The sequence below is a fragment of the Salvelinus fontinalis genome, chromosome 9, assembly GCF_029448725.1.
Source record: "Salvelinus fontinalis isolate EN_2023a chromosome 9, ASM2944872v1, whole genome shotgun sequence".
NCBI lineage: Eukaryota > Metazoa > Chordata > Actinopteri > Salmoniformes > Salmonidae > Salvelinus > Salvelinus fontinalis.
Window position 1 is genome coordinate 51,358,616 of NC_074673.1, and position 27,654 is coordinate 51,386,269.

Here is a 27,654-nt window from a genome sequence, read left to right on the forward strand (position 1 = left end):
ACCAAAGGCAGAGAGAGATGTGTTCCGTGTGCTTGAGCCCGTTTGTGGGCGTCCATCCGTTACTCACCTGTGGCATAGGACAGGTCGTACTGCCCCGAGAGAAGCGGGTAGCCCAGGTGGTGATGGGAAGGCAGGATGCGCTGCGAGGGCGAGGAGCGCGGCCGGTCCATGTCTCGGTCTCGTTCGGAGGCGGCGCGCTCCCGTTCCCGTTCGTGCAAGGGGGTCTTGTCGCCGACTGTCGGCGACTTGCTCTTGTACTGGCTGGCGTGCTGGTGAAGGATGTCCAGGGCCTTGGCCTCCGAGGCGGACTTGCCGCTGACCGTGGGGCTGGCGCGTGACGCCTTCTCGCCGCCCTCTTCGCCTGGCCCCATTTTACTGCCATAGGGAGAGAAGGAGAAGTAGGAACCTGGGGGTGACAGAGGTGGTTAGACACCATGACACGAGTCGATTCCACGTTTCCATTTACAATCAAAGCAGGAAATGTCAGGAATTAATACACCAAGCCATTTTTGTACATATCATAGTACAGAGTGAAAATACAATCCCATTGGAAGAGGTGTATGTATCCCAAGGCATTAACTCTTACCAGGATAGTTCTGCATCATGACCGAGGGCATCCCGCGGTAGCCCGGGTGGCTGGGTTCATAGCCCTGGCCGTAGCCGTAGGCTCCGTGCATGTAGGGAATGTAGCCCTGGTGCTGGGCCAGAGGAGAGGAGAACTGCATGTGGGCAGCAGTGGCTCTCGGGTCCTTCACCATCCCCCGGTGCTCCTCAGAGGCCGCCAACGACGACCGGGGCTCAGCCACCTCTTTGATCTCCTCCTTGGGGGTGGCGTCTTTGGACCGAGCCCTCTCATCCCTGCCCTCCTTGCCCTTTCGGTCTCTGTCTCGGTCCCGTTCCCTGTCTCGGTTGTCTCGGTCCCTGTCCCTTTCTCGGTCTGCTCGATCTCGGTCTCTTTCCCGTTCCCTGTCGCGTTCCTCTTTCCACCGCTCCTCGTCCTGTGGTTTCTGGGCCTCAGGGTACTTGCTGGGGTAAACGTAAGGCCACAGCCGCGAGTCAGGCTCCTGAAAACACCACAACATATATCTCATTACAGACAATATCTCAACAGTTGTGTCTTACACATTTTTTAAAATTCACTCAAACATTTCCCAAAATACACAAAAAAAAAATGTATACTGCAAATTTTGAATGGGTGGCTCATTACGTTAAAACATCCAATCCAAATCAACAGATTCAAACAAAGCTGGGTCATGTTACCTGTCTGTACCACATGCCCTGCTCCATGGCCGAGGGCCTGCCCGACTCTATGCCCGCCTTGAGCTCCTCCCTCTTCCCATGGTGCCCTCCCTCGCTCAGCTTCATCTTCAGCCCCTCGGCCTGCTGGGCCGGTGCCTTGGCATCCTCACCCTTGGGCATGATGACCGAAGACTTGGCCTGCTCCAAGGAAGACGAGGGATCTTTGGACACCTTGCCCTGGGGTGGCCCTCCTTTGCCCAAATCTGTGAGACTGGGGGCCTTGGAGAGGGTGGGGGGCACCGAAGCCTTCTGCTTCCATTCCTCACTTTGCTCCTTTCCCGAGGAGCCCTCTCGATCCCTGTCCTTTCCAGCAGCGTCCGATTTCTTCTCGGCGGCGCGGTGCTGCTCGGCTGTTGCCTGACGCTGCCTCTCATCGTACTGCTGCCGGTAGGCTGGGTTAGTGTTCATCAGGTGGTTGTGGTAGGCCTGGTCCGGGTGGTAGGCGTACGGGGGAACGTAGGCATACTGGTTGTAGTAGAGAGGCTGCATATACATGTTGGAGCGCTGCTGGATGACTGAGGCCTGCTGCTGTTGCCCCGGTCCAGAGGCACCCATCTCAGGCTTACGGTCCTCCTGCAGCTCCTGCTTGACCTTACGGTCCTCATCACCTGGCTCCTCCTGCTCCTCTTTCTTTACCTTGACCTGGGCCCCCTCCTGCAGTGTGGCCCCCGTGACCGACACCCCCGGGCTGGGGTTGGGGTTGGCGTAGTTCGGGGAGTAGTAGGTCTCGTAGCCGGGGTAGTAGGGGGACTCCTTGCTGGGCGTTTGGGCGGGGAACAGGGCCTTCTTGGCCCCCTCTCGGATAGCCTGCTCCTCGGACTTGATGCCCTTGGCGCCCTCCACCCGACCTTCGCCGTCCTCGCCCGCATCTGAGATGTCCGAGTAGGCCGGGCTGTTGGTCTTCACTGAGGAATTGTCGGCTCCGTTCTGCGTGACCACGTGGAGCGGGGTGAGGGGTTGGGCCATGCCTCCAGCCTCTATCCTGCTGGCCACACCGATGGATGGACTGGGGGCGTTGTCGGTGAAGCTGTAGATCTTGTCCGCCTCTGCCTTGATGCTGGCCAGCCGGCTCTGGTGGGGGTCCGATGAGCCATTCAGGAGTCCATCACCTTTGCTCCCCGGGTCCGAGGATTCAGAGTATGGGCTCTTGCCTTCTTCCGGCTTCCCCCCTTTCACTGGCCCTTTGGGGCTGTCTCCCTCCTTTCCCGCCTCTTTCTTCTTCTTGTCTTTCTTCTTCTTGTCCTTCGAGCCGCTCAGAGCTGGGTTCACAGACGAGGGGTCTCCCGGGGCCGAGGGCTTGGGCTGGATGGCTTTCAGCTGCGGGCTCTTGGGAATGGACTGAACCACTGAGCCCAAGGCAGGGGTGGAGCCGGGGCTGGCTGCAAGGAAGCCGCCGGCCGTCTGTAGGGAGTACAGCTGCTGAGGTGGTATGGCAGTGGCGATGGGCCGCGCTGACTTCATGCCCTTCTGGGCCAGCTTGTCCACCTTGGAGCCGCTACCCGTCTTCTTGGCCCTGTCTTTCTTGTCGTCCATGCCATCATTGCTGGCCTCATCTGTTAGGCAGGGCCCGTCTTCGCAGCCGTCTATGGCCATGCCAACTGCCTCCGGGTCGGCCTCGCAGGGCTTCTTTTTACTCTGCTTGGAGCCAAACTTCCCAGAGGAGGGCGATGGAGTCTGGGCCTCGAAGCCCCTGCCCTTGGGTGTGACTGAGCGGGCCGGGGACAAGCAGCCCTTCTGAGAGATGGAGGCACCGTTGCAGCTGCCCGGATCGGGGTGGAGAGTGGAGTCCTCTCCGTACTCACTGTCTCCATCCATGTCCAACTTCATGTCATCGTCGTTGTGGGCGCGGGCCTGGTGGTACTTGAGGCCGTTGATGTGCTTGTATTTCTTGTTGCAGTTGGGGTGCGGGCAGTCGATGAGCACCGGCGAAGGGCAGTTTCGGTCGAGTTGTGGCGGGGGAAGGGGCTCTGCCTTAATGGTGGGAATGCTGGGGAGGACGATGTGGGGCAGGTGGGGCACTCCTCTGGGCCCGCTGTTGGAGTTGGTGCGCATGCGCTTGCTGCCCTTGGTGTCCTCAGAGCTGGAGTTTGGCTCCATGTCCGAGGCGGGCTTGTTCTTGCGCTTGTTGGCCGACGACGAGCTGGCCTTGACATCCTCCGTGTTGCTGTTGGGCGGTGTGCGGCGCTCCGACGACGTCTGGCTGCCCCGCCGGCTCTTGCTGCTGTTATTGGCGGCGCGCGTCTTGCTGGTGCCGCTGCCCTTGTTGTCTGAGGAGTTGCTGTTCTCGTTGACAGGCGTGTTGCCGTTAGGCCTCATCCTCTTCCCCCGGCCCCGGCCGTTCCTCATCTCCAAGTCACTGGTGGGGGACTCACAGAACCTAAGAGAACCGAAACCAGAGAATTAGACCTATTGGCCATTAGCCCCCCCCCACCTTCCTCCTCCAACCAGAGAACTCACTGCCCTCCTGAAATCACCAACAGCCATAAGGAACTGTCACAGCTGATATGAAACAATACAAGCCAAAGGTGTTGAACCACTCAATTGAGCGCGCTCAATCCCGTTGCCATTCTCGGTCAGCAGAGAGACACTCAGATGGGAATGCCTCTCTTTCTCTCTCTCTCCCTTTCACTTTTTATGTCCAAACTCAGAATCAAATAGGCTTCCCAAAAATAACATGGTGAACGTTTATTTTGATTGACAATTTTGTGCATTTATCAAAATCCCATCAGGTAGCCTGATTTCAGATGTGTCATGTAAACAAGATTATTAGGGAAATCATTCTTCTTGAAAAGCATGTAAACGTTTTAATCAAACTATTACATTAATCTGACTAGTCACAAGAATCATATTAATGTATGCATACTCAGTACCAGCAGTGTCTCTATTGTTCAGTCACCGGGAACGGCTCGTAATACCAGCTACAATACACGATAAAGGCTCAACATTTCTGACACTGACGGAGCTTAATCGTCAGACAATCGTTTACTACCTAAGAATTTGCCCAAGATGCAGAAATGTTGTCTGGGACCGCAAAATCGTGGCATAAGAAAGTCTCTCTCTTACATAAAAAAAACTATACAAGTTTAAGGTGGTGAACGACTCAATCCTGTTGCATCTCTCGTTCTAATATCGCCGCAGCGATTCCAGAGGGCTCTTTTTTATTTGTATTCTTTTTTTAACAGGCCCCAGACGTGTGCCGGATTCTGATCCTCTCGTTATCCCCCCCAATCCCGACAGCCCAGTGTGTTCTGACAGATCGCCAAGCGCCACGGGGCTCGGACAGATTAGACCAGGGTGACGTGGCAACTGATCAGATAGGAAGAGATAACATCCCCCCCTTTACACACCAGCCAACAGGGAACAGAGCGAGAGAGACCGAGAGAGAAGAGTCACAGAGCTTTATAAAAAGACGTGTTGCACGGCAGGAAAGGCGGCCGCAGTGTAGATCTGATCTGGGACGATGGCATGCGAGGCTGGGCTTTTTCTACATGAACCACTGACAAATTGCAACCTGGATTATGGATGAATACACAGTTAAATGGCATGAGAAGATTACTGTGGGGCACACAAAGCTATGGAGATGAAGGACGATTGCTTACAGCACTATAGCAATTGTTAATCTTACTTACCAACACATGGTGAAACAATTACCCATCGACTCTTTATATTTGCATATCCACTGTAGGGTTGGGGAATATTATGATAGCATCGTCTATTGACGATGACTGACAGTCATCGTCGATGGTGACGACATCGTGATGCGACAGAGGATAGTTCAGCATATTTGAACTTGACTGACGCGCACGGCAGGGCAGCACTCAAGTGACATTCCGAGTAATTTGCCCATTCCCATTTGCTATAGCCTATTTCTTTAAATATGGTATATACAGAACTCAAGAGAGGATTGTAGGCCAGACAGAGTGGAGAATTCCACCAAAGCAGCACAAAATGTCCAGTACATAAAATATTGTTTCTCTCTCTCTCTGTCGGATGCATGGGCCTTAAGGACAGAACAGAGCGTACAATTTTAGCCGTCTTCTGCCACGATTTTGCCGTCCCAGACAACATTTCCACGTCGTGGGCAAATTCTTAAGTCGTAAACGTCTTGGCTCGTTCATTGTGACAGGGTCTAAGGTCTGACGCTTAAGTTCTGGCAGTGTCAGAAATGCTTTGCAAGAAGAACGATTTCTCTAATAACCTTTGTTTTACATGACACATCTGAAATCAGGCTACCTGACGGGATTCTGATGAACGCACAAAAATTGTCACTCAAAATAAACGTTCACCATGTTATTTTTGGGAAGCCTATTTGATTGTGAGAGATAAAAAGTTTGTATGGGAAAACTATTTATGAGATACTTTCAGTTTTTCCCGAACTCACTTCACTCGTGCATAAGCATAGGAGACCTGCGCTGCTGCTGCTTGCACACAGTCATTGCACGTGTTTAGTCGAAGTCTGTGAAAGGCTCAGCCAGCAGTATGGTTCCTCTTGACAGGATCGATGGCAGAGGAGAAAAATCTATCCAACCCCTGATGTTGCATTTCAAAATTCCTGTGTCAGCGGGGGGGCGGGGCTTCTGAGACGTTACCCTATGATATTTCATTCATAATGGCTGGCTCCGAGGACAGGAAAAGCTGTGGGGGAAAATCTGCCCCAGAGGCCCTTCACACCAATATCTGTCTATTTTCAAGTGTCTGACAGACCAGACCGCATGTTCTGTTTGAACGTGTGTGTGTGTGTGTGCATGCGTGGGTTTGTATGTTTTGAGTGAGTGTGTGTGTGTATTTGAGTTACTGTATGCTTACCTTGGCGGGGCCCAGTCGTGCCTTGTGCAGTCAAGGAGGGTTCCCACATAGGTCTTGTTTCTCCAGGTCACGTTTACCACCAGCATACCTGGTAGGAGGAGGAGAGAGGGGGGCACGATGAGTAATGAAGATTACAGAGGAATTCTCATCTCATGTCCTCCTTCATCAGCCAAGAGTCTAAACCCCCACGCAACACACACACACACACACACACACACACACACACACACGCAACACACACACAATAAACAGATCATATCAATCCAACCGCTAATTGTTGGCAAAAATACGTATATATGCTACACAGTATAGACTGGTAAACATACACCACCGTACTAACATCTGGTATTCTAATCATTGGTTTCATATAAATTGCTAAAGGGAAAAAGACAGCACTAAGCAACATTCAGGTCAATCTGAAACGAATGGCATCTCAGAGTATTGAATAAAATAGTGGGACTGTTTAGTATTCCGCATGCTGGTTTCCCTGTCGGAACTGCTAACAAACACACCTCCCCCCCTCCATTAGAACAGAGCAGTTCCTGATTACAGCCTAAGAGCAGCACAGTACACTGACAGACGGCCATTTGTATGCAGCTGAGCGAGGGATGAATGAGGGAAAAAAAACAGGGGCATGGTGTCCTCCATCTGACATTGCTGCCTGCAGACTGCAGAGGCTCCACAGGAAAAAAAAAACTACGTATTTTCGTGTCGGGGAAGGAAACAGCTGAGGCATATAAAAGAGTTCCCTGGTCGTGAGAGCCCAGGTCTGTCGCCTTCAATTTGTCTCTCGAATGGTTTGCGCATTGGATGGCAGACACTTTGATACTAGAAGAGTGAGGGGGAGTGGAGGATTGAAGCTCGGCTCATCTGTGCGCTTGGCTGCTGAGAGAATCAGCCATGCGCTCTTGGGCCACTAGGGGGCAGTTGGTATCACAGGATGAGCTTCCATTGGATCACTACCACACACACACACACACACTCCATTTCATTGAGACATTCCCCCGAGGGCTTGTCTTTCATAATTGACCTGAACTCTGTCAGCCGACCGTTTTGCCTTTAGCAGCTTCTCTCATAAATCTCAGTCACAATGATTGTGTTTACACAGGACATTCAAGATAATGTTGCTTAACTCAAGTGGACAATATTGTTTTGGTTTCAAGAAAGGGAATACGCACAATTAACTGAATAGCTAATAGCTGTCCAACATTGTACAACCGTTCCAATAGATTTTCACTATTCTACGCCGTGCATATGGTTTTTGTCAGAGCAGCAAAACGCCAGTAGAACAAAAGTTCACTACACTACAATGAGAAAAACATTTATTTTCGACGAGACGAGCCGTTCAAACAAACAATGATAAATGTGCGCGCATTTATGTCCAGGCAGACGTTACACAGAACCGCCTTAGGAGCAATTATCCCATCTGCAATCAGTTAGCATGACATCAGCGCGTTGCTGGAAAGGTAACCATGCAAGACAAACAAAGCCCTCTGCCAATTCCATGTCATTTACTCTGGCGCGCAAATGTCATTTCAAATGGCCTGCAACGCTGACGTTCAACACCGGAGCCTCGTAAAGAAAGTCTGAGCCAAGGCATAAAAAAAAAAGATCTGCTTCGCTCCATTTCTGAGCTTATTACACACACCATTCATGTAGTCCCTGAAATCACATAAGTGCTTTAAGCAGGTGAGGGAAGTCCCTAAATTCACATACATAATTGTAAAAACACAGGTGTGGGTTGAAGTGTGTGAGCTGTGTGTGTGTGTGTGTGTGTGTGTATATGAATAAGTATAACCTAGCCTATGTTCTCGTAGCCACAGCGTGAGGGATAAACAAGTGGTAAAAAAGCCCAGACAGTGCTGCTTTTCAGGCCTGAAAGCCTGCAGCTCACGTCAATCCTCTGATAGTGACCTCTGTGTGCCAGATAAGTCGTTGGTGGTGACCCGAGTCTGCCAGCATTAAAGCTACATGTCTGACAGCGTCTTGAAGACTAATTCCTTTTTAGAAGCTCAGAGAGCTCTCGGCCCCTGCCTCCGTCTCCTTTAAAGCTTGGAATGCAGTAGTTGTTGCTGGAAATACTGCCGGATTCTCAACCTGTAAAGCCATTGTTCTTACCCTGGTCTTTCACTTATTGAAGATATCAACTCATTAGTGTGAAACTGATAAGACTCACACAAAGCAAAGACGTAAACAAAGTCATCTCTGTACTTCCGCATGTTGAGCTTCGAGGGCTGCTGGGGTTTAGGCCGACAGATTACGAGTTTATTCCTCACTGAAGAGATAAGGGCGGGGTTGCGGTGGGGGCAGGGCTGGCTGGCTGGCTGGCGCACTGGACAATGAGAGAATTCAGAGACGACTAGTCTCCATCTGTTGTAGCGTTAGCCTAGCTTTAGTGTAATATAATGCCATTTAGCAGACGCTTTTACCCAAAGCGACTTACAGTCATGCGTGCATACATTTTACGTATGGGTGGTCCCGGGGATTGAACCCAGTACCCTGGCGTTACAAGCGCCATGCGCTACCAACTGAGCTACAATGGACCAGGTGACCCACCACATAAGCACTGGGGAGTTTTTCGAATAGAAAACAACCAAAAACTCACTCACTTCCACACTACACATAAGCCCCAGGCACTGAACCTTCCCAGAACAGAACAGAGTCAGAACATGGAGGGAGACTACGCAACATTAAGTCTTCTCAGGCTAACAATACAAATGTGTGTCAGTCTCTCGCTTTCTCTCCGTGTGCAGATGTCTTTCCCCTCCCAGCGAGTCTGCCTGGGGTGTGTAGGGCTTGTATAAGTGAGACAGTCCTGTTGGAGAGTTGCTCATTGTAGAGAGAGTGAGAACGCCTGGCTGTTTTTTTTCATACTTGCGGTGTGGGACTGTCAGAGGCTGTTTTGCATACCTCTCAGCAGACTGCGCTTGCCAAGAGCAGCAAACTGGAGCGGCAGACAAGCCCAAACTCAGACAAAAAGCTCAGCTCGCCGGGGTTTTACTCATCCAGAGAGCATAAAGAGCAGATCTCCGGATAGGGTTGGAGGATTTGGGGGCAATTCCTTTTCCTTCTTCATGGCTGAGTTGCAAATCTTTCAGGACTTTATAAGGGTGTGTGTGAGGGGATGTGTGAAGGAGTCAAGTAGTCTCTGTGAACTAGGCAACCAACCCCCCTCTGAAATCTCTAAATCCCCCACCTGCTCCATCTTGGTTTATCCCCTTCCCACTGTTTGCTAAAAACATCTGCGTTAGCCTGGCACATTTGTATCAAACTGAGGAACCAGAAAGAGTAAGTAGACAAGAGCAAAAGAGGAAGAGGCAGAGAAATGTAGACAGAAAAGAGCACAAACAAAGTGAAATGGCGAGATGCACAATGAGTGAGAAAGAAGCCAGGAGAGACATGAACCGGTTTCCCCCATGTTGATTCTTAAGTGCAGCAACTAGGAACCTTGTCATTTCACATCCCTTCCCTCCCACTACCCCCGCTGAGCAACAAAGACCACCTCCACCACCACCTCCAGCCCTGCTCCCCTAACCCCTCCTCGCCTCCCCCATCAAAGGCCTCTCTAATGGCAACAAAGAGCTGACAAGCTCCCAGAGGGAGCCTGGGGGTCCGGGGGCCTCTCCTGACTGGGTCACCAGTTTAATAATCTTTACCCCGGTGGACGCCCTTTCATTAATGGGTGGGCATGGCCCCCGTAATCCTCCTCCCTTGCACCCTTGAGGCCCCCCTACCCCGCGGCGGGTCAAGTCTGCAGGTCCTCGGAGGCCCCCAGGCACTGTGACCCCTGCTACCGGGGGTACCATTCTCATTTAACTTGTCGTATTATACTTTATCCATTCACCAACTGCAGGTCAAATAGACCACAGTGGACAAAAGGCATCTATGTAAATGGAGGAAGGGCGAGAAAAGGGCCTGTGCTATTGTCACCTGCTAGTGCACAGTCCTATAGCCAGCCTGAGAGACAGAGAGTGTATGTTCTTAATGGCTGCCTAAAAGGCATTGTAATGACGGGAGCTGTGTGGGATTATTTAATATCGTTGACAGTGCTGACAAGAGTGAGACAGGATTATGAGTGTTTGACAAAGGCCTTAATCTGTTTGCTCAAGTGAGGAGGGGAGAAGGAACAGTGGCGATCGACTGCGGGGATAAATGAATCAAATCCCTTTCCTGTTAAATGGTAACTGATAAACTCCACCATCGTGACTCAGCCTTTCTGTGGCATTGGATTACACTCTCCCACACACACACAAAGCTAGCTAGAACATTATAGCTTTGACTTTGGCGCTTAGAGCTGAAACCTGCGGTGGTGCTGGCCTTTCAAAAGTGATCATGTTATCATCTTGTTCCAATGAGGACCAAGCCTTCCCTTACGAAAAAAAGATTGAAGTCAGAGTGCAGTTGAACTGCAGTACAATGCAGTATAACTGCAGTTATTCCGCAATTACTGTGTCCAAAATACCACAGTCGACTGCAGTTACTGCACTTTTACTGCAGTTTCCAAACTGCTATATTTTTTTGTAAGGTTTAACACAATATGGCATTTCAATTAAATGTGTCTCTGTAAACGTGCCAATATGGATACCTCATGCCACATTGGTGCTTCTCCTATTTTTGTTCAAATAATTGGACGTAGCCTAATAACTGACATCTGGGGAGGTAGACGACATAAACTTGTTTTTTTATTTATTTATTTATTTTATTTTACCGTTATTTTACCAGGTAAGTTGACTGAGAACACGTTCTCATTTGCAGCAACGACCTGGGGAATAGTTACAGGGGAGAGGAGGGGGATGAATGAGCCAATTTACCTCAGGAACAAATTAAAATATACCACCTCAGCAAGCGTCAGCAAATGGATGGGGTGAAGTTGCCATTCACAACACATATCTGTGACGTCGATAAGGTCTTGATCCTGTGGCGCGGCGGCTACGGCCACTGCCTCCTCTGACTAGCGGGATCACATGACCAGGGTGTGGGGGTCTCCCACTGGAGAGAGTTCCTCTTTTGTAATCACCCCACTAGTCATTCAGCACAGTTGAGTGACCCGCTTAATGGGAAGAGGAGAGTGAGAGAATAGCCCCTTTTTTCCCCAGTTCTTTTGAGGGCCTGACTGTCTCCTGCCCGCTCCCTGTTGTACTAGTCCTTATTAACTGTTCTCATGTGTCTGGCCATTGACCACACACGCTGTATACCTTTAATCTCCATCTCAAAATGTCAACACCTAACTAACACACAAGCCACCGTATTCGCAGAGTTGACCTCCCACCCCAATCTAGCTTTTTTAGCATGCGTATGAAAATCATTGAGTTGTCAACAATGGAGAGGGGGGGGGGGGGGGGGGGGGGAATTGTCATCCGGCCAGTGTCAATTTTCATTCAAAAACTGTCTAGTGCAGCGGGGCTGGGTTGGAGCTGTGCTGGACTAGGTTGAATGTACACTAGGGCTGGCTAGCTGCCTCGCTGCGGGTTGGTCCGAACCCAAGAACGAGTGAGATAGACCATGGATGGAGTGAAGGGAGGTCTAACTGGACAGATGGGGTAGACTGATTGAAAAGGAACGAGAGAGCTGAGAACGGAGGCCAAAACCACGGCTCTGGGAGAGGCAAAGTGAAAGACTGAGGGGTGTAGTGGATGAGTAGGGAGCAGGCTTCACTGACACACAAACCACGAGTGAATAAACGACCAGGGAAACTGCAGAATCCCCTCAGGGCTCCTCGCAGTGTGTGTGTGTGTGTGTATTTGTCTGTTCAGACTGGCTCGCCTACATAGACAAAGTAGACATTCACAGTTTCCATCATCATTACATTCTTAGTGGACAGGGACAATAGCAAGCAGCGGTACCAGCTGTTCTCTCTGTAGTAACATCTCATGGGACTTTCTGACAAGCCAGGTTGGACCGAGTGACAAGGCTGAATTTTGAGCTCTGAGCTTGAAGGGCTTTCTCAGCTGTGAGGCCCAGAGCCGCCTCTTAGCGGGCTTCGCAACCAATTGTTTCAAACAGCGTGGCAGTGCTCCAACAATAAACATCTCACTCCCCACAGCTCTCTCCACTGCTCAACTCTCCGTTCCCTCCTCTTGCACATTTTTTCACCATTCTTTATCCAAACAACACGGAATTCTTCGGCAAAAAAAGCTGGCGTGCGTTCAATGTTGACTTAATCCCCAAATCATAACACATTAAATACAAATATGGCCGGGTGCAGACGCTCGTAGCCATGGCAATCCCACAGCGGGGGCGTGAGCGTGGGTCTTGGCCGTTTCTCTTAGTTGCTCTCAAACCTCTGACAGAGGTCTGCTGCCGGGTCATTGGTGTGGGCACTGTGGGCACTGCCTGCACTGTGTTGGCACACTGTCTGCTTGACTTCTCCCTGGCATGTAGCGCCAGCCGGCCCTGCAGTGAGGGAAGTGTTGGTGGGGTGGAGGCTTTTCTGGGCGGCACTTTAAGGGCACTAGACTTTTAGAGCAGTGGTTCCCAAACTTTTTATAGTCCCGTACCCCTTCAAACATTCAACCTCCAGCTGCGTACCCCCTCTAGCACCCGGGTCAGCGCACTTTCAAATGTTGTTTTTTTGCCATCGTTGTCAGCTTGCTACAAAACACACTATACAATACATTTATTAAACATAAGATTGAGGGTGAGTTTTTGTCACAACCCGGCTCGTGGGAACTGACAAAGAGCTCTTATGGGACCAGGGCACAAATAATAATAATCAATCATTTTGCTCTTTATTTAACCATCTTGCATATTTGTTCATCGAAAAATGTGAATAATTCACCACAGGTTAATGAGAAGGGTGTGCTTGAAAGGATGCACATAACTCTGCAATGTTGGGTTGTATTGGAGAGAGTCTCAGTCAAATCATTTACCACAAAGTCTGTGCCTGTATTTAGTTTTAGTGAGGGCCGAGAATCCACTCTCACATAGGTACGTGGTTGCAAAGGGCATCAGTATCTTAATAACAGCACGATTTGCCAAGGCAGGATACTCTGAGCACAGCCCAATCCAGAAATCTGGCAGTGGCTTCTGATTAAATAAAACATTTCCACTGGATGTCACCAGTCTTTGGAAATTGGTTGAGGTTATTCCTTTGTGTAATGAAGAAGTACGGCCATCTTGAATGAGTGTCACTTGAAGAGTACTGTTTGAGAGAGGTGCATGACTCGAAAAGTACCGTCAGTTTGTTGTCTTCCTGTATTGAACACAGATAGTCCCGTCTTCAATTTGATCGATTATTAACGTTTAAAAATACCTACAGTTGTATTACAAAAGTAGTTTGAAATGTTTTGGCAAAGTTTACACGTAACTATTGAGATATTTTGTAGTGACGTTGCGCAAATTGGAAGCTGTTTTTTTCTGGGTCAAACGCGCCAAAAAAAATTGACATTTTGGATATAAATGGACGGAATTAATTGAACAAAAGGACCATTTGTGATGTTTATGGGACATATTGGAGTGCCGACAAAAGAAGCTCGTCAAAGGCATGATTTATATTTTATTTCTGCGTTTTGTGTTGCGCCTGCTGGGTTGAAATATGCTACACTCTCTTTGTTTACTGTTGTGCTATCATCAGATAATAGCATCTTTTGCTTTCGCCGAAAAGCCTTTTTGAAATCTGACATGTTGGCTTGATTCACAACGAGTGTAGCTTTAATTTGGTATCTTACATGTGTGATTTAATGAAAGTTTCATTTTTATAGTAATATATTTGAATTTGGCGCGCTACATTTTTCTGGATTTTGGCCAAGTGGGACGCTACCGTCCCACCTATCCTAGAGAGGTTAACTTCTTATGGCTGCAGGGGGCGTATTGAAAAACTGGAAAATATGTGCCCATTTTCAAACGGCCTCTTAATCAATTTTTGCTCTTACAATATGCATATTATTACTACTATTGGATAGAAAACAGTCTCTAGTTTCTAAAAACGTTTGAATTATTTCTCTAAGTGGAACAGAACTATTTTTTACAGCCCATTTCCTATCCGGAAGTGAGTTTTCCAAAATCGATGTCTCTCTTCAAGACCTTGTCTATAAAAGGGCATGTCACTTAGGACTGTAGAAACACGTCATACGCCTTCCACTGGGTGTCATGCGGAAGTGAGAGCAGAAAGGACTTGAATATCTCGTCCTGGGACTGAACACAACCTCTTGGAGTGAGACTTGCGCACTTTATTTTTTTTTCTGGGCGCGAAGTAGAACCTGGACTCGGCTCCTGGAAAACGCTCGTTAAAGGTGAATATGATCTCCGACTTCGATTTGATTTGATACATGTCACAATATCATCCTAAAGTATGTTTTTTCAATATAGTTTAATTATATTATTGAAATTTATTCTGGACTTTAGACGTGATGCGACGCAAGAATTTTGTCAAGATGGAGAGGTTAGCGTCGCACTGCCAGTGTGCTTGCTAATTCAAGAGGGAAATCGTTCGTTCTGGATCGAAATAAAGACGTTTCTGAACAAAGGACCCCTTGGAGAAAATTCTGATGGAAGATCAACAGAGATAAGGACCCAATTTGGGATGCTTTCTCATATATCTGTCGAACTGTGCTATGCTACCGTTTGACTAGAATCAATGCTGCTGTGTGCTAGCTAATGTAGGAAGCTAATATAACGATATATTGTGTTTTCGCTGTAAAACACTTCAAAAATCGGAAATATTGGCTCTATTTACAAGATCTTTGTCTTTCATTAGCTATCCACCATATATTTTTCTGAAATGTTTTATGATGTGTAATTAGTAGTTGACGTTGGTGTCTGTATTTTCTCTGGCTACTCCCGTGCGATTTCTTACTGTAGCTATGATGGTAACAGTAATGTAAAACTGATTTATAGCTAAAATATGCAAATTTTTTGAACAAAACATAGATTTATTGTGTAACATGTTATAGGACTGTCATCTGAGGTAGTTTTTTCTAGGTTATTTAGGTTGGTTCTAGGTTAGTTAGGTTGGCTTGTGCATGCTACTTGCATCCTACTTGTGCTGTGAAAAATGTCTGTCCTCTTTTTTATTTGGTGGTGAGCTAACATAAATATATGTGGTGTTTTCTCTGTAAAACATTTAAAAAAATCGGACATGTTGGCTGGATTGACAAGATGTTTATCTTTCAAATGCTGTATTGGACTTGTTAATGTGTGAAAGTTAAATATAAAAAAAAAATAGATTTTGAATTTCGCGCCCTGCACCTGAGCTGGATGTTGTAATAAGTGTACCGGTGTCGGGCTGCAGCCATAACAGATTTTAAGGAAGCTGGGGATACGGAGCTGACGAGCTGAGTGATGTGCAATTGCACCAACAAAGGGGAAAATACGCAGAATATATTGACTAACGACGTGTATTAAATCGCCAGCCTCTAGCGCCAAGAGAAATCCGTGAAGAGGCAGATGACGTCACCGAGGGGGGTAACCTTGCCATGGCTGCTCTCCTTCCACACTCCTTGCGCCTCTCTCCTGCTCTAAAGCAGATGCTGTTGAGCCTCTGATGTCGATGGCCTATTGTTTATCCGAGAGGCTGCCCCCAGTGCTTACTCTCCGCGTTTGTCAGGCGAGGAGGGGGAGCGGGGGGCTGCTGCTGCGGTAGAAAGAGTCCTTGGGGGGACGGCTCACGCCGCATGAGCCACACGGCGACCGCCTCAAACGAGCCACTGAATCAACACTAGAGGGAGAGGAGGAAGAAGGGCGGGGGACATAGGAGAGGGGAGGATGGGATGAGGAGGATGAGAACCAGCTAGTCGCTCTCTCTCAGCTCCCCCGCAGCAACCGCCACAGGGTGAGCTGTGAGTTAAGCCGGAATCGCACAGAGAAATGCCGTCAACTGCGTCAAAATGTGTACGTGCGAGAGAGCGTCAATCGACGTACACTGCCTAGCGCGTTATTGTCGTGCCAATCCCTAATAAACAGTTGTATTTGTTATGTTCGCTATGTAGGAATTATTGTTGTGCGTTCCTTTTGACTCCCCGTGTACGTCCTACGGGAGCGTCCGTACCTGCCTGTGTGAGGAGAGTTGTAGCTAATTCACCCGAGCAGTTTTTAAAGAATTTAGCGAGTCTCGTTCTTTCTTACATAACAGTGTTCTCTTTTGAAACCGGGAGTTTCTCGAGTTTCCCAGCCGTGAAAGGAATGCCTGTGATCGAAATCCACACAGATGGGCATAGCGTCATTTTTCCCCCCAAACATGTATTGTTGGCACTGGCAGTTAAACTTATCAACACTAAATAGACACTTTTTATCTATACATGTCACAATTCCAGGTGTAACAATGCATCGTCTATTTTCTGGCAATTTATTTGCTCATTTGACCAGCATTGCTTTCTAAACAACCAAGTCTCGTTCTTCTACATACAGTAAACAGTATTCTCTTGAGTCCTCGAGTTTTTCCAGCCGTAGCCTGCCTAGCCTATATGCGATCGAAATCAACACAGGTCGGATGAAATTGTTGTCAAATATATAGCCTATTTCCCTTTGATAAACCTTAGCTTACAGTCCAATACATTTTAAACTACATCTTTAGACTACTTAGCATAGGGAAGATCATAACGATTCCTCTAACTCTAACGACACATGCACTTGATCTGCTTATTTTACCAGCATTGCTCTGCGTAGTCGTGAGAAAAATAGACTTGCTTTCTAATTTCACAAGCTATGATGCCATAGACGCTCACTGCCTGTCTGTTTTCTCTCATGCAGTCATGTGCATTCCATTTCCGGCGTGAGCACGTTCGTTCGCGTACTGTGTTGTCACACCATGGCAGTGGGGGTGATGGAACGCGCGAGACTACGTGGGCACACCTTGCGGCGAAATGCCTCCTGACAACATTCGCTGCCAGTAAATCACGGCCATTTGAACACGCTGCTGCGAGTCTGACCGGTGCCATTAGCGGGGGAATAAATGACCGGCCCGACGCTAGCCACCGTCGGTATCCTCTCTGTTGATGTATTTCCCGATAAAGCTCCAGATACTCCGGAGCCCTGATTTATTCATGGCCGTTAAAGAGGTTGGGAGTAAGTGGCTTGCAGATAGCACCACCTCACTCAGTATCAGGATGGGGGTGCGTTGCTTTTTCCCCCTTCCTCCGGAATCGGATAAGTCTGTAAGCGAATGTAAACAATACTGTGGATGCGCCATGTGTTCTCCCACCCCTGCGCTGAATCATTAAAGGCAGTCTGGTGTGCTGAGTAGTCCTTCACTTTAAACACATTAGCGGCCCTGTGGGGGAAGAGCATGTCGGAGCAGGCGTGCTAGCTGTTCCTGCGCCGGGGAATTACTCCCCGACGAGAGACCTGAAGCTTTTGTGAAATGAGGTTTCAAATCTGTAATGGCTAAGTGCTGCCGTGGTGATGAAAAAGAGGAGGCGGCTGAGGCAATTTCTCGTCGAGTCGTCGACTGCCTCTGCTTCCTTTCTCCATTACCAAGCGAGTGAAGAGGGAAGAGGAGCAAAGTACTGAGGGTAAACCGGCTCACTGTGAGAACACACAATAAAGCAGACAAGACCCTTGGCCCTCAGAATGCTGATAAGCTAGCTCCAATTGTAGGCGATGGTGTAGCTACAATAACCGCCTAATGCACCTCTTTGAAGAATGTCTCTTCTGCATTAATCAATGAATTATTCATCCAGAGAGGGCTTACAGTTCTCACACCAGATGAAGCCTATTTATGGCAGAGGATAAACGAAAACAGAACATCTTGCTTTCCCCTCCATCTTGGACCTTTTATTGGGACGTCCTACATAAAATATAGGCCGAAGGATTTCAGTGGGTGAGCACACACTTAAGCCACTGAACTAGGGTTCATCATGAAATAAATCCCAGCCAACATTTCCTTTTTCCACAAAAATAAGAAAAAAAATCCATATACAGTTTATCCCTTTATTCCCTTTGCCCAGAGATCAGTCCTTACCGTCCTCGGTCTCCTGCCAGACGATACCCTCCAGGTTGACGCTTGTCCCGGGCTCGCAGGGCCCCAGGCACTCGGGATCAGTGGCCAGGGCCACGTCCGTCGTGTTGGACGCCACTGAGCGAGTGCGCACCATGATCTGCTCACAGGGCGAGGCGATGCTTTCGCTGCGGTTGCCCACCGGCGCCAGGAGATGCAGGGGTGGAGGGCTGGGTGTGGAGACCAGAGACTCCATCTGCACCGGGAGAAAGGAGACATTTTGATTAGAGATAACATGACATCGATATGCTTAATGTGGTCTATGTCCACACAAAGGAGGCCGGCCTACATTACGATAGGCACAACGAAATGTGTAGGGTGGCAAGAAATGATTAGGCTAGATGCTCTGATACAGTGGTAGTCAGCAGCAGTCATTGCTTGTTGTTGGCAGCAGCTGCGGCGTTTCCCCTGCTGTGTCAATGTTGCCCATTGAAGATGAGGGTCATAGATATTGAAACCCCCCTGCGGAGCCCCCCTCCCCTTCCCTTCAGCATACTGGCTCAGCTGCAGCACTGACAGTGCTACTTCCCCTTCAGACCTGAGCTCTCAGCCTCTCACAAACCCACTGAACCCGCCTGGATGCCTGGGTTATTTGAAAGGGACATTTCATCCTGGGGGAATCGGGATGTGTCTTGATCATGTCCATGGGTCACTCATTGCTATTCTCGTTGCAACCCACTATTGGGACAAGAGAATCGGCTCGAGTCCCCTCATCTAAAGAGCTGGCTTTAGGGGGGTCTAGCTAGGAAACCTTCTCTCCTGCTGTGTGAGCTAGTCTGCCATATTCAGAGAGCCGTGGTGGAAGTAGTACTCCACTAGCTTATTTAACCTTGATGGTGGGGATCATTACCATCCTCCATGATTATTATTCATGGCTGAGGACATTTAAGTGCACCGAATCATGAAAACAGAAGCTATGGCTGTAATAAAGCAGCCTTCTTCCTTCTCTTTTTTTCCTCAGCTGTAGCTTCTGAAGCCATTTGAAAATGTTATTGCTAGTTCTCGCTCAGGGTTGCGCGGGGAGCCAACTTGGCAATCTAATTAGTGGTGTTTATTGACTCGCCCCACACGTGAAAGTGCAGCATTTAGTAAGAGATCTCTTTTAGCGTGAAATCAAACCAAGCATAGCGAGGAGAACAACAGACTGACATAGCGGTACTAGGCTTATGTTCCAAACAGCGACATTACCAAAACCAAACAGCAGAGAAAACACAAGACAGTGCAGTAGATCAATCCGTACGCTGTTAGAAACGTCAACAATGAGGCCATACTTTATGTAATGAGGTCTTCCTATTTACTTAACAGTAGCTGCTATTCCGTGAGGTAAGGGGGAAATATGTACAAGTAAGACTACTCCTAAAACTACACTCATCATAGAATTGCTATTTCAACAAGAGTATTGAGGGGACTTTAGGGAGAATTGTTTAAGACATCGCAATTGCTTGGTGTTTACTTACAATGCAGAGAGGAAGGTGCATGTACAGTGGCAGGTAGCCTAGCGGTTAGAGCATTGAAAGGTGGCTGGTTCGAATCAGAAAGGTGGCTGGTTCGAATCCCGAGCCGACAAATGTGAAAAACCTGCCGATGTGCCCTTGAGCAAGGCACTTAACCCTCATTTCTCCAGGGTCACCGGTGACAATGGCTGAACCTGGCTGTGAATATGCAAAACACATTTCCAATTCACACGTGTATAACACACACACGTACATGTGTGAAATAAGACAAATATAAGCAGCCACCAAATGATTATCATCACAAACGGAGACTTCCTAATCCACTTCAGTCAACCTGGTTTCAATTTACAGCCTTTGGGAAAAGCCTGTGTGTCAAGCGCTTCAAGAGAAAGGTTGAACACACGATAACACTGCTTGGAGAAACCAGGCGAAGGTCGCGCTGTGGCGGATTCCTGATTCCAGACGCCAACATAATAAATCCTGGAGCTAGCCAAGGAGGAGCTGATAGGGCCGTTTCACACCGCTGAAACGCAGGGCTAATCAACGAGGATGTGTTCAATCAAGGCCAAACCGCAGATGGCCTCCCTCACCACTGTAGAGAGAAAATAGGGCTGGCCCTTTGTTCCCACCACTTTCCCAGGGGGGGGGGGGGGGGGGGGGGGGGCAACGACCTGTAAACAAACAACGCAATAAGCCCTGGAGCAGGGTGCTGAAAACTACTGGGGCAGTCAGTCAACCGAACCACTAGTAAACATACCAGTGTGTATTAATGGAAACCATAGCCAGCATCCGGAGCACTCATTTTCTCGAGAACGTACGCCCTTATCGTAGGCAAACCCCTGTGACGGCACTGCTTACGTTGTCAACTTCTCAGAGCACACCTGTTATTTAGGGATTGTGTAGTACTGTTTGTACTCCAGAGGCTAAAGTGATGTGAAGGTTGACTTGTATGTTTGGAAGGTGGTGTGTAGGCTACAGTGAGTTGTCATGAGCTTCGGCCTAATTTACACAACAACAGATGTGCTGCGAGTACGCGAGTACTGATGAGCTTGACTCTACATCACACCCTCATTAGGCTACAAACAAACCCCCATGACAGCGTTGCTTACTGACTGGCGAGCCTAATTCATTTGAATAAACACCAAACCGTCTTGCTGTGTCGAGTAAAATACAACACAATTGAAGAAGAGGCAAACGCTAACTCCACAAAATTTGACGCGTCTTAAAGCATTGTGTTAAAGGGGATTTTGGGAATACAAGCCATCATCTGAGCGACAGAAAAGTCCTATGTTGAAAAGGACACTTCACACTAACGTGGGGGATGTTTGAAACGCTGCCACCAGGGACGGGGATAAAACCCCCATTAATGACTTCCACGCCTAGGTGGTGGATGACATAGCCGCTTCTGTTTGACTCTCGCAGGTGGCAGCCCACTCGGCAAAGAGGCTCTATCGTGAGCGAGCATACGAGAAAGGGGAGTTGTAGAAACTAGAGAGAGAGGGGTGTACCCGAGGACGGTCACAAAAGGACCGCCGAGGACGGTCACAAAAGGACTTTTTAGGGGCCGGTTGTTGGGATTGTTGCTCTCGCCGTGTGTTTCGGCGGTAAGCAACAAGCTCCCTAATGAATTGAGCCGAGAGAAGTGGAGTCTTTAATTGGAGCGCCAGGCAGCAGCTGGTGCCTTCAGCAGCCCAGGGAGCTCTGGGACCGCCTCTTAAAGGCCCTTGTCGTCAAGGATATCATTGAGCCCTCTGAATATCAGAGATGGCGCTGGAGATGACTGCGGAGTGCATCATATAGATTGGGTTGGGGGGGGGGGGGGGTGCATTTGGATAGTCTTGTCCTTTCAGAATTTAGATAGTGATTGTCGCTGTGGCGCTACTGTAATTGAGCCAGTCGCGAATGTTGTTGCAGCAAGGCTGGCAGGCTGACACACAAGGAGGGCTCGTCTATGATTAGCATCCAAGAGAGCCCTATTTCATCAGTCAAAGCCAAATCCTCCAGTCTGGGGAAACTCCTGTGGTTGTGTGATCACTCACTCAGTGGTTGTCCTTCGATGCTAAATTCAATGTCTCTCTCTCGTTCGCTCCATCACCGTGCTGGTCACGACTGCAGCTCCCTGGATTTACAGTTTGGCTGCAACAAAAATAAAAATCAGACGACCACACTGTTTGAGAGGGCTCTGTGCGGAGTCACGCTCTCTCATTCCGGGGCCTGGCGAGAACCACACCGTCTGAGTGACTCATCACCCCACACCCTGCAGGGGAAGAGTTCCTTCGGCCAATTCTGAGATGAAGCTTCATTTTATACTCTGGCATGAGGCAAGACTTCACTCTCTCCACCTTTATAAAGCCTACAGAATCACAGGGCGAATTGCTCAAACCTAAACCTGTTGCCCTTCAGAACCTGAAGACTGAGTCCACTGTAAAGCTGCTGCGGCAGCCCGTCTGCAGGACGGACACCTCACCCTGTTTAATCAGGCTGGGGAGAAGTAAGTGAGCCCATGGCCTCAGACAGGATTACTGGGGGATTACAGTCAGGGCATCGTGCTCAGCCACCTGTGCTGCTCTCATGAAACTGGTGCTTGTAAAGGCAAACCAAACGTTTCAATGCCAGAGGCTCAGAACACAGTCGAGTATTAATTTGCTGTTGTCGGCTAACGAGACAATGCGTATGGAAAAACAAGCGACACGTTATCATAAGCTAACGGCTAACGCTTGTTTGCAAGTGTAGGCTCCATAGAGAAGAAAGCGAACCTGAAAACAGCAGTGGTCGAAAAGGAATTCTTCCAACCGTCGACCAAAAGCATGCTTACATACCCTAGCGTCAGATCCTTCCAAACCAAAGATGCTTACGGCTGGCGGGAGAGACCACCGAACACAAACCGAAAGCTTAAGTGGAGACACCAGGAAAAGACTGCCAAACAGAAACCCTGCCTATGCATACACTTTTTCTTTGCAGAAGCAGAAGGGAGGCCCAGTCTCTAGCCGGGGGAAGCAGAAATCTAAATGGATACAAAACCTCAGTGGTAGCAACAGCCCGAAGCCTACAACAAAAACATCCACTATTCCTGGACCGGTTTCTCCTTTTGTGGGCTCAAGTGCACTATTAGTGGTCGTTTTTCTCTGCAAAGTTTTCACTTCGCCAAGCCTGCACACACACACACACACACACACACACACACACACACACACACACACACACACACACACACACACACACACACACACACACACACACACACACACACACACACACACACACACACACACACACACACACACACACACACGCACACACACACACACACCATGTGCTTTGTCCACACCCTGCAACCGGGACTCTGAAGATGTAAACGGATTGCGTCTGTCCAACGACAGACAGTTTAATCCCAAACATAAACCCTTTATGGGCTTCTTTTTACTGTTCAACATATGATTTAAGTATTGCAAAATCCAAATTGTTGCAGTGTGCCATGTTTACGAAAAGACTGCTGTGGAGATGTAGGCCTACTGGGTAAAAAGCATTTGAGATTGATCGAAAAGTGAAATAATTCTGTGCCCTTAATAGGCATAGGTTCCAATAGAACCACATCGCTGTTCAGTTGGTAAATATTGTCTTTATATCAATGTACAGCTTCACGAAGCTAATAAGGCCATACCAAAACGGGAAAAAGTGAACAGCCCTTTACTTTATAAGCCTTTTAAGGGGTAACACCCCTGCTCATGACTGTTTTTCCACATGTCATTTTGCTGGCTGCAAAAGACCAGACCCTCGGTCTGCTAAGCCCCTGGGCATTATCTTAAGGGTCCCACAATCCAGTGGTCTGGAAAGCATCAAACAACCATATCCACTTTCACCCTGGCAGAGTGAGGAGAATCAATGTTCCCTTGGACAGCCTTTCAGAGGCGGAAAACAATCACTCAAAAACAAGGGGAAGGGGGGAAAAGAGGTATGGAAAAGGTCTGTGGCAGAAGACGACTGGTATAATACGACTGGTATAATACGACTGGAATACCCCCCCCCCCCCCCCCCCCCCCCCACCCCACCCCCCCCCCCACGGAACACAAAATTAGGTTTTGGCAGGCGAGTGTGTTACAGCCTCAATTCCAACGAGTTCCCAGAACATTCCTCTGCGCCCCCACGCCCTCCTTTCCGCTGCCGGGTAAGTGTTTCGGGTTCAGGAACAGATCCCCGAGGCCCCCGGGTGGGTGATGTCACCTTCCCAACATCCCTCTCGGAGGGGGGTGACCCGTCCCTGCTGGGGAGGTCGGAGTCAGGCAGTGGTGAGGGAGCAGAGTTCAGGCCGTGTCAAGAGTCTCCAGTAACATCAGGAGAGGGAAAATACATCTGCCATACAAGTCCCCCTTCATCATAATGACAGGGGAGAGAAGTGCCCTCTGCCTAGAAACAAAAACAGAGAGAGCGATGGAGGAAAACGATAGGGATGGGGGGGGGGGGGGGGGTTTGATACCGCAATATTATTATATAGATGGCCAATTGAGATATTACAAAAAGCCTGCGTCAACATTTATGCTAAGTATTAGAAACTAAAAAAACTAAAATAAATGACTTGACGCAAATTAGAAGTGAACAAGAATAAGAAATCAAGCAACAATTCTCAATCATTTCTTTGAGAGTACATTTGTCTTGGTCCACTGGCCTCTAGGCTCATTTGAACTGATTGGCGGCATTCTCCATGTGTTTACAGGCTTAAATTAAAATTAGAGTCACCCACTCACCTTTCACCATACCATGACCTTCCCCTTCTCTGACCCCGCCATTAACTGATGTAGGTAGTAAAACACCTGTTGACATAAACGTGGCAACGTGCCTGGGATACCTTACTACCAGAATGCTAAGTAACACTACTATATTCAAGGACCTTACACTCCCCCCCCCCAGGACAGTATTTTAAACACCTAACTGAAAAGAGACACCTCGCTTAATCTTTGCAAAGGTGTAGAAATAGCGATCAAAGTGCATCTTTCATCAATCACTCGCCAACCTTTCAACTTAACCCCGTTGGTGTTGACAAAGTTGAACTAATGTCACGCTATGTTTAGATGGACCTCTCTCTAAGCAGCCTTTCAGGTTAGCAGCTCTAATCCCAACTGTGTAAACAAGCAGGCAGTGAGGACTTAAAAGTTCAGGAAATTCAAAGAGGATGACTTCCAGGGATCTAGACATCCCCAAACGGCCTTTGTCACTTTGATGCAGATCATGAAAAGGCTTGATAACGTTCCCATTTCGGAAACTGGCAGAAAAAAAGAAAGACTTCTCTTCAACAAGTTTAACAGTCAAGGTATTAAAAAACAAATAAAGACCTTGGACTATGACTTCTCGCCATAAAAGCAATACTTTCACACCACCAGTCATAACAGTCATTGGCCTAACGGGGGGGGGGGTTATTGACTTAGCAGACGCCCTGGGTAATTAAGTGTGTCAATTGACTTCAGCTTCGTGGCCTAAAGTCCACCATTGAACCAAAACCCGGGAGGTGGAACACCGTGCAAAGAAAACGGAGTGTGTTCGAGTTGGCATGCCGAGCGGCTTCCCTGTGCATGTCAAACATTATAAATGTAGGTTACATCATTTTAACGAGCTCGCCTCCAGATCAAAGGTTACCACAATTTATTCACTGCACTAGCAGTACCAGAGTATCGAAAATCTGGGGGGGGGTGGCCATTTCCCACAGACGCTGTCCGTTGCAGGACACAGTGCAATTAATCACCGTGCTGTGGTGATACTGTGTAAATCTGTGCCCATTACCCAACATGCCTCCCTTCGCCCACACTGGGTCCATTGAGCATGCCCACACCAGCACTTGGGGAAGAAGTGATGAGTCATGCACAGATGATAGGACTAGAGGGCTGCTCAACACCTGACACACTGACACAGCGCCTATTAGACACGATTCACACAGAGCACTCAACATGACTCCAAATAGCATACGACAAACACACAACCCAGAGATCTGGACAAGACAGATTCAAACTTATATCATGGGGTGTCCGATCTCTAAAACAGACTTCGACCACGGAACATAACCAGAAGTAGCATACTTTGCATTTCTCATATGCCCCAGAAACAACGGTCAATACCGTTCCCGCCACTGATCCTCCGATAAGAAGAGTCGAAATATTGATCTCTCAGTGTCAGAGGAATCACTATGGTCAGTAGCCTAGACAGTGGTCTGTAAAACCCACTACCTTCCCAACAAGTCTGCGCAGAAAGGGGAATGAGCGGTCCGTGTTCATGTTGTGAGTGGTTACACAGTTTATGTTGAGCTAGCCGGCACCGGGCCAGAACATTCGGAAGAAGGCCATACCACGGGGGCCGTAAAACAAATCGGGCACTAACTGCCCTTGCCTATAATTAGAGAGGAGGATTGATTGAAAATCGGATTCATGGAAACCCAAGGCTGCCTGTAATTTGAGTTTCCCTGGGCCCTGGTAGCCGCTCTGGTGACCACACTGGAGGCACCAAATTGAGTGGTCGGGAGAGTCTGCTCCAGGCACTCTCAACCAGCCTTCCAAGACACTCTCAACCAGCCTTCCAAGACACTCTCAACCAGCCTTCCAAGACACTCTCAACCAGCCTTCCAAGACACTCTCAACCAGCCTTCCAAGACACTCTCAACCAGCCTTCCAAGACACTCTCAACCAGCCTTCCAAGACACTCTCAACCAGCCTTCCAAGACACTCTCAACCAGCCTTCCAAGACACTCTCAACCAGCCTTCCAAGACACTCTCAACCAGCCTTCCAAGACACTCTCAACCAGCCTTCCAAGACACTCTCAACCAGCTTTGCCCCCTCCCTAGTCTCTCATGGAACAGGCCTAACAGCACTGTCAAAACACAACCACACAGGAGAACGCCTGCCAGTTTCCTGTGACCAAATGTGGTCTTTTAAATGACATGCTGCGTTGTCTGGACTGAAAACCTCAGAGAGACAGAGAAGTGGAAAATGACTAAACGCTAGCATGAGAAAAAAAACTTCGTGAAAAAAAGAAGAAGAAAACCAGCAAAAGCCCACAGAGTCGAAAGTGAAAAGCAGCGATGGAGTGTGTGTGTGTGTGGGGGGGGGGGGGGTCTGTTTCTTGTCTCCAAGCAACTCTCTAAGCCCAAGTACAAGCCTCAAACTGAAGCGAGAGAAAGAGAGAGAGAGAGAAGAAAAAACAACAAAAGACAACCACCGCATTAATAGCCCCACTGAGTAAACCAGGCATGGCTACACTGAACCCTCCCCCTTGTAACCTAGATTCATGGAGGAGGCAGTTTATTCATAATTGCCCGGTGTCTCATTAGAGGACAGAAAACATCTTCAAGAAAAGATGCTGCCAGCTACAAGTACGCCTCCTCGAACATGCATCCCCACAATTACATACAACAGGCCTTTGACCATTTGTTTCTCTCCTTCCCCTTTGAGAGGAATGAAACCAAACTGACATGCTTTCTCAGGCACTCTGCAACCGATGATGAAAGTGACTTAAAACGGGACGGCAGACACAGCACAGAGAGACTGCCATGTTTAAACAGAAACAACATTATCCCACAAAAGACTTGAAGCCCCATTTGTTCAACAACCCACTTCTTTAAAATACCATATAAGGTTTGTATAACTGGCTAGGCCTTTTGTGAGGTAATGATTGAGACTCCCCAGTTGGTGTTTAGCATGCGAGCGTGGGAGAGCTTGCTGCGGGTGAAAGCAGACACACCACAGAAAGTGACAGGTAAAGGGAAGGTGTGAGAGATTTGCGGGCAGAAATGGCTGACGGAGTCGTGCAGTCCAGGGCACTACAGAAACCGTTGTTTTACAGTTCACACAGAGCCTCCTGTAGTCAACAGCAAGAGCTGAGCCCTGGCTAATTCAATCACACCACCTCCCACATTTAAAGACAGAGGGGCAACGTCCACTTCAACAGACCCCTTTAACCATTATTGACACGACTCAAAGAGAAGTCTAATGAGAGAGTTGGACATGAATTAAAACTGCCACAGCAAAATAGATTTTAAAAGGCAAACGGTATCACAATAAGTCCGATTCTAAATACCTTGCCATCAAGTATTCTTTCCAATGTGTAGCAAAGTATTACTTCTACAATGCACAAAAGGGCGGCAAGTAGCTTAGCGGTTAGAGCGTTGGGCCTGTAACCGAAAG

At 48.4% G+C, this 27,654-nt stretch overlaps 1 protein-coding gene across 2 annotated transcripts in view; it reads right to left on the bottom strand.

Annotated features, from left to right (window-relative positions):
* znf609a (zinc finger protein 609a) overlaps positions 1-27,654 on the bottom strand; it is a 173,963-nt gene that overhangs the window by 6,416 nt on the left and 139,893 nt on the right. For both annotated transcript variants that reach the window (XM_055934815.1, XM_055934816.1), the window contains 5 exons: positions 18,002-18,233; positions 6,106-6,193; positions 1,261-3,676; positions 587-1,064; positions 68-406 (listed from right to left, as the gene is read on the bottom strand). In XM_055934815.1, the coding sequence (XP_055790790.1) occupies positions 68-406; positions 587-1,064; positions 1,261-3,676; positions 6,106-6,193; positions 18,002-18,233 (3,553 nt within the window). The remainder of the gene's footprint in view (positions 1-67; positions 407-586; positions 1,065-1,260; positions 3,677-6,105; positions 6,194-18,001; positions 18,234-27,654) is intronic.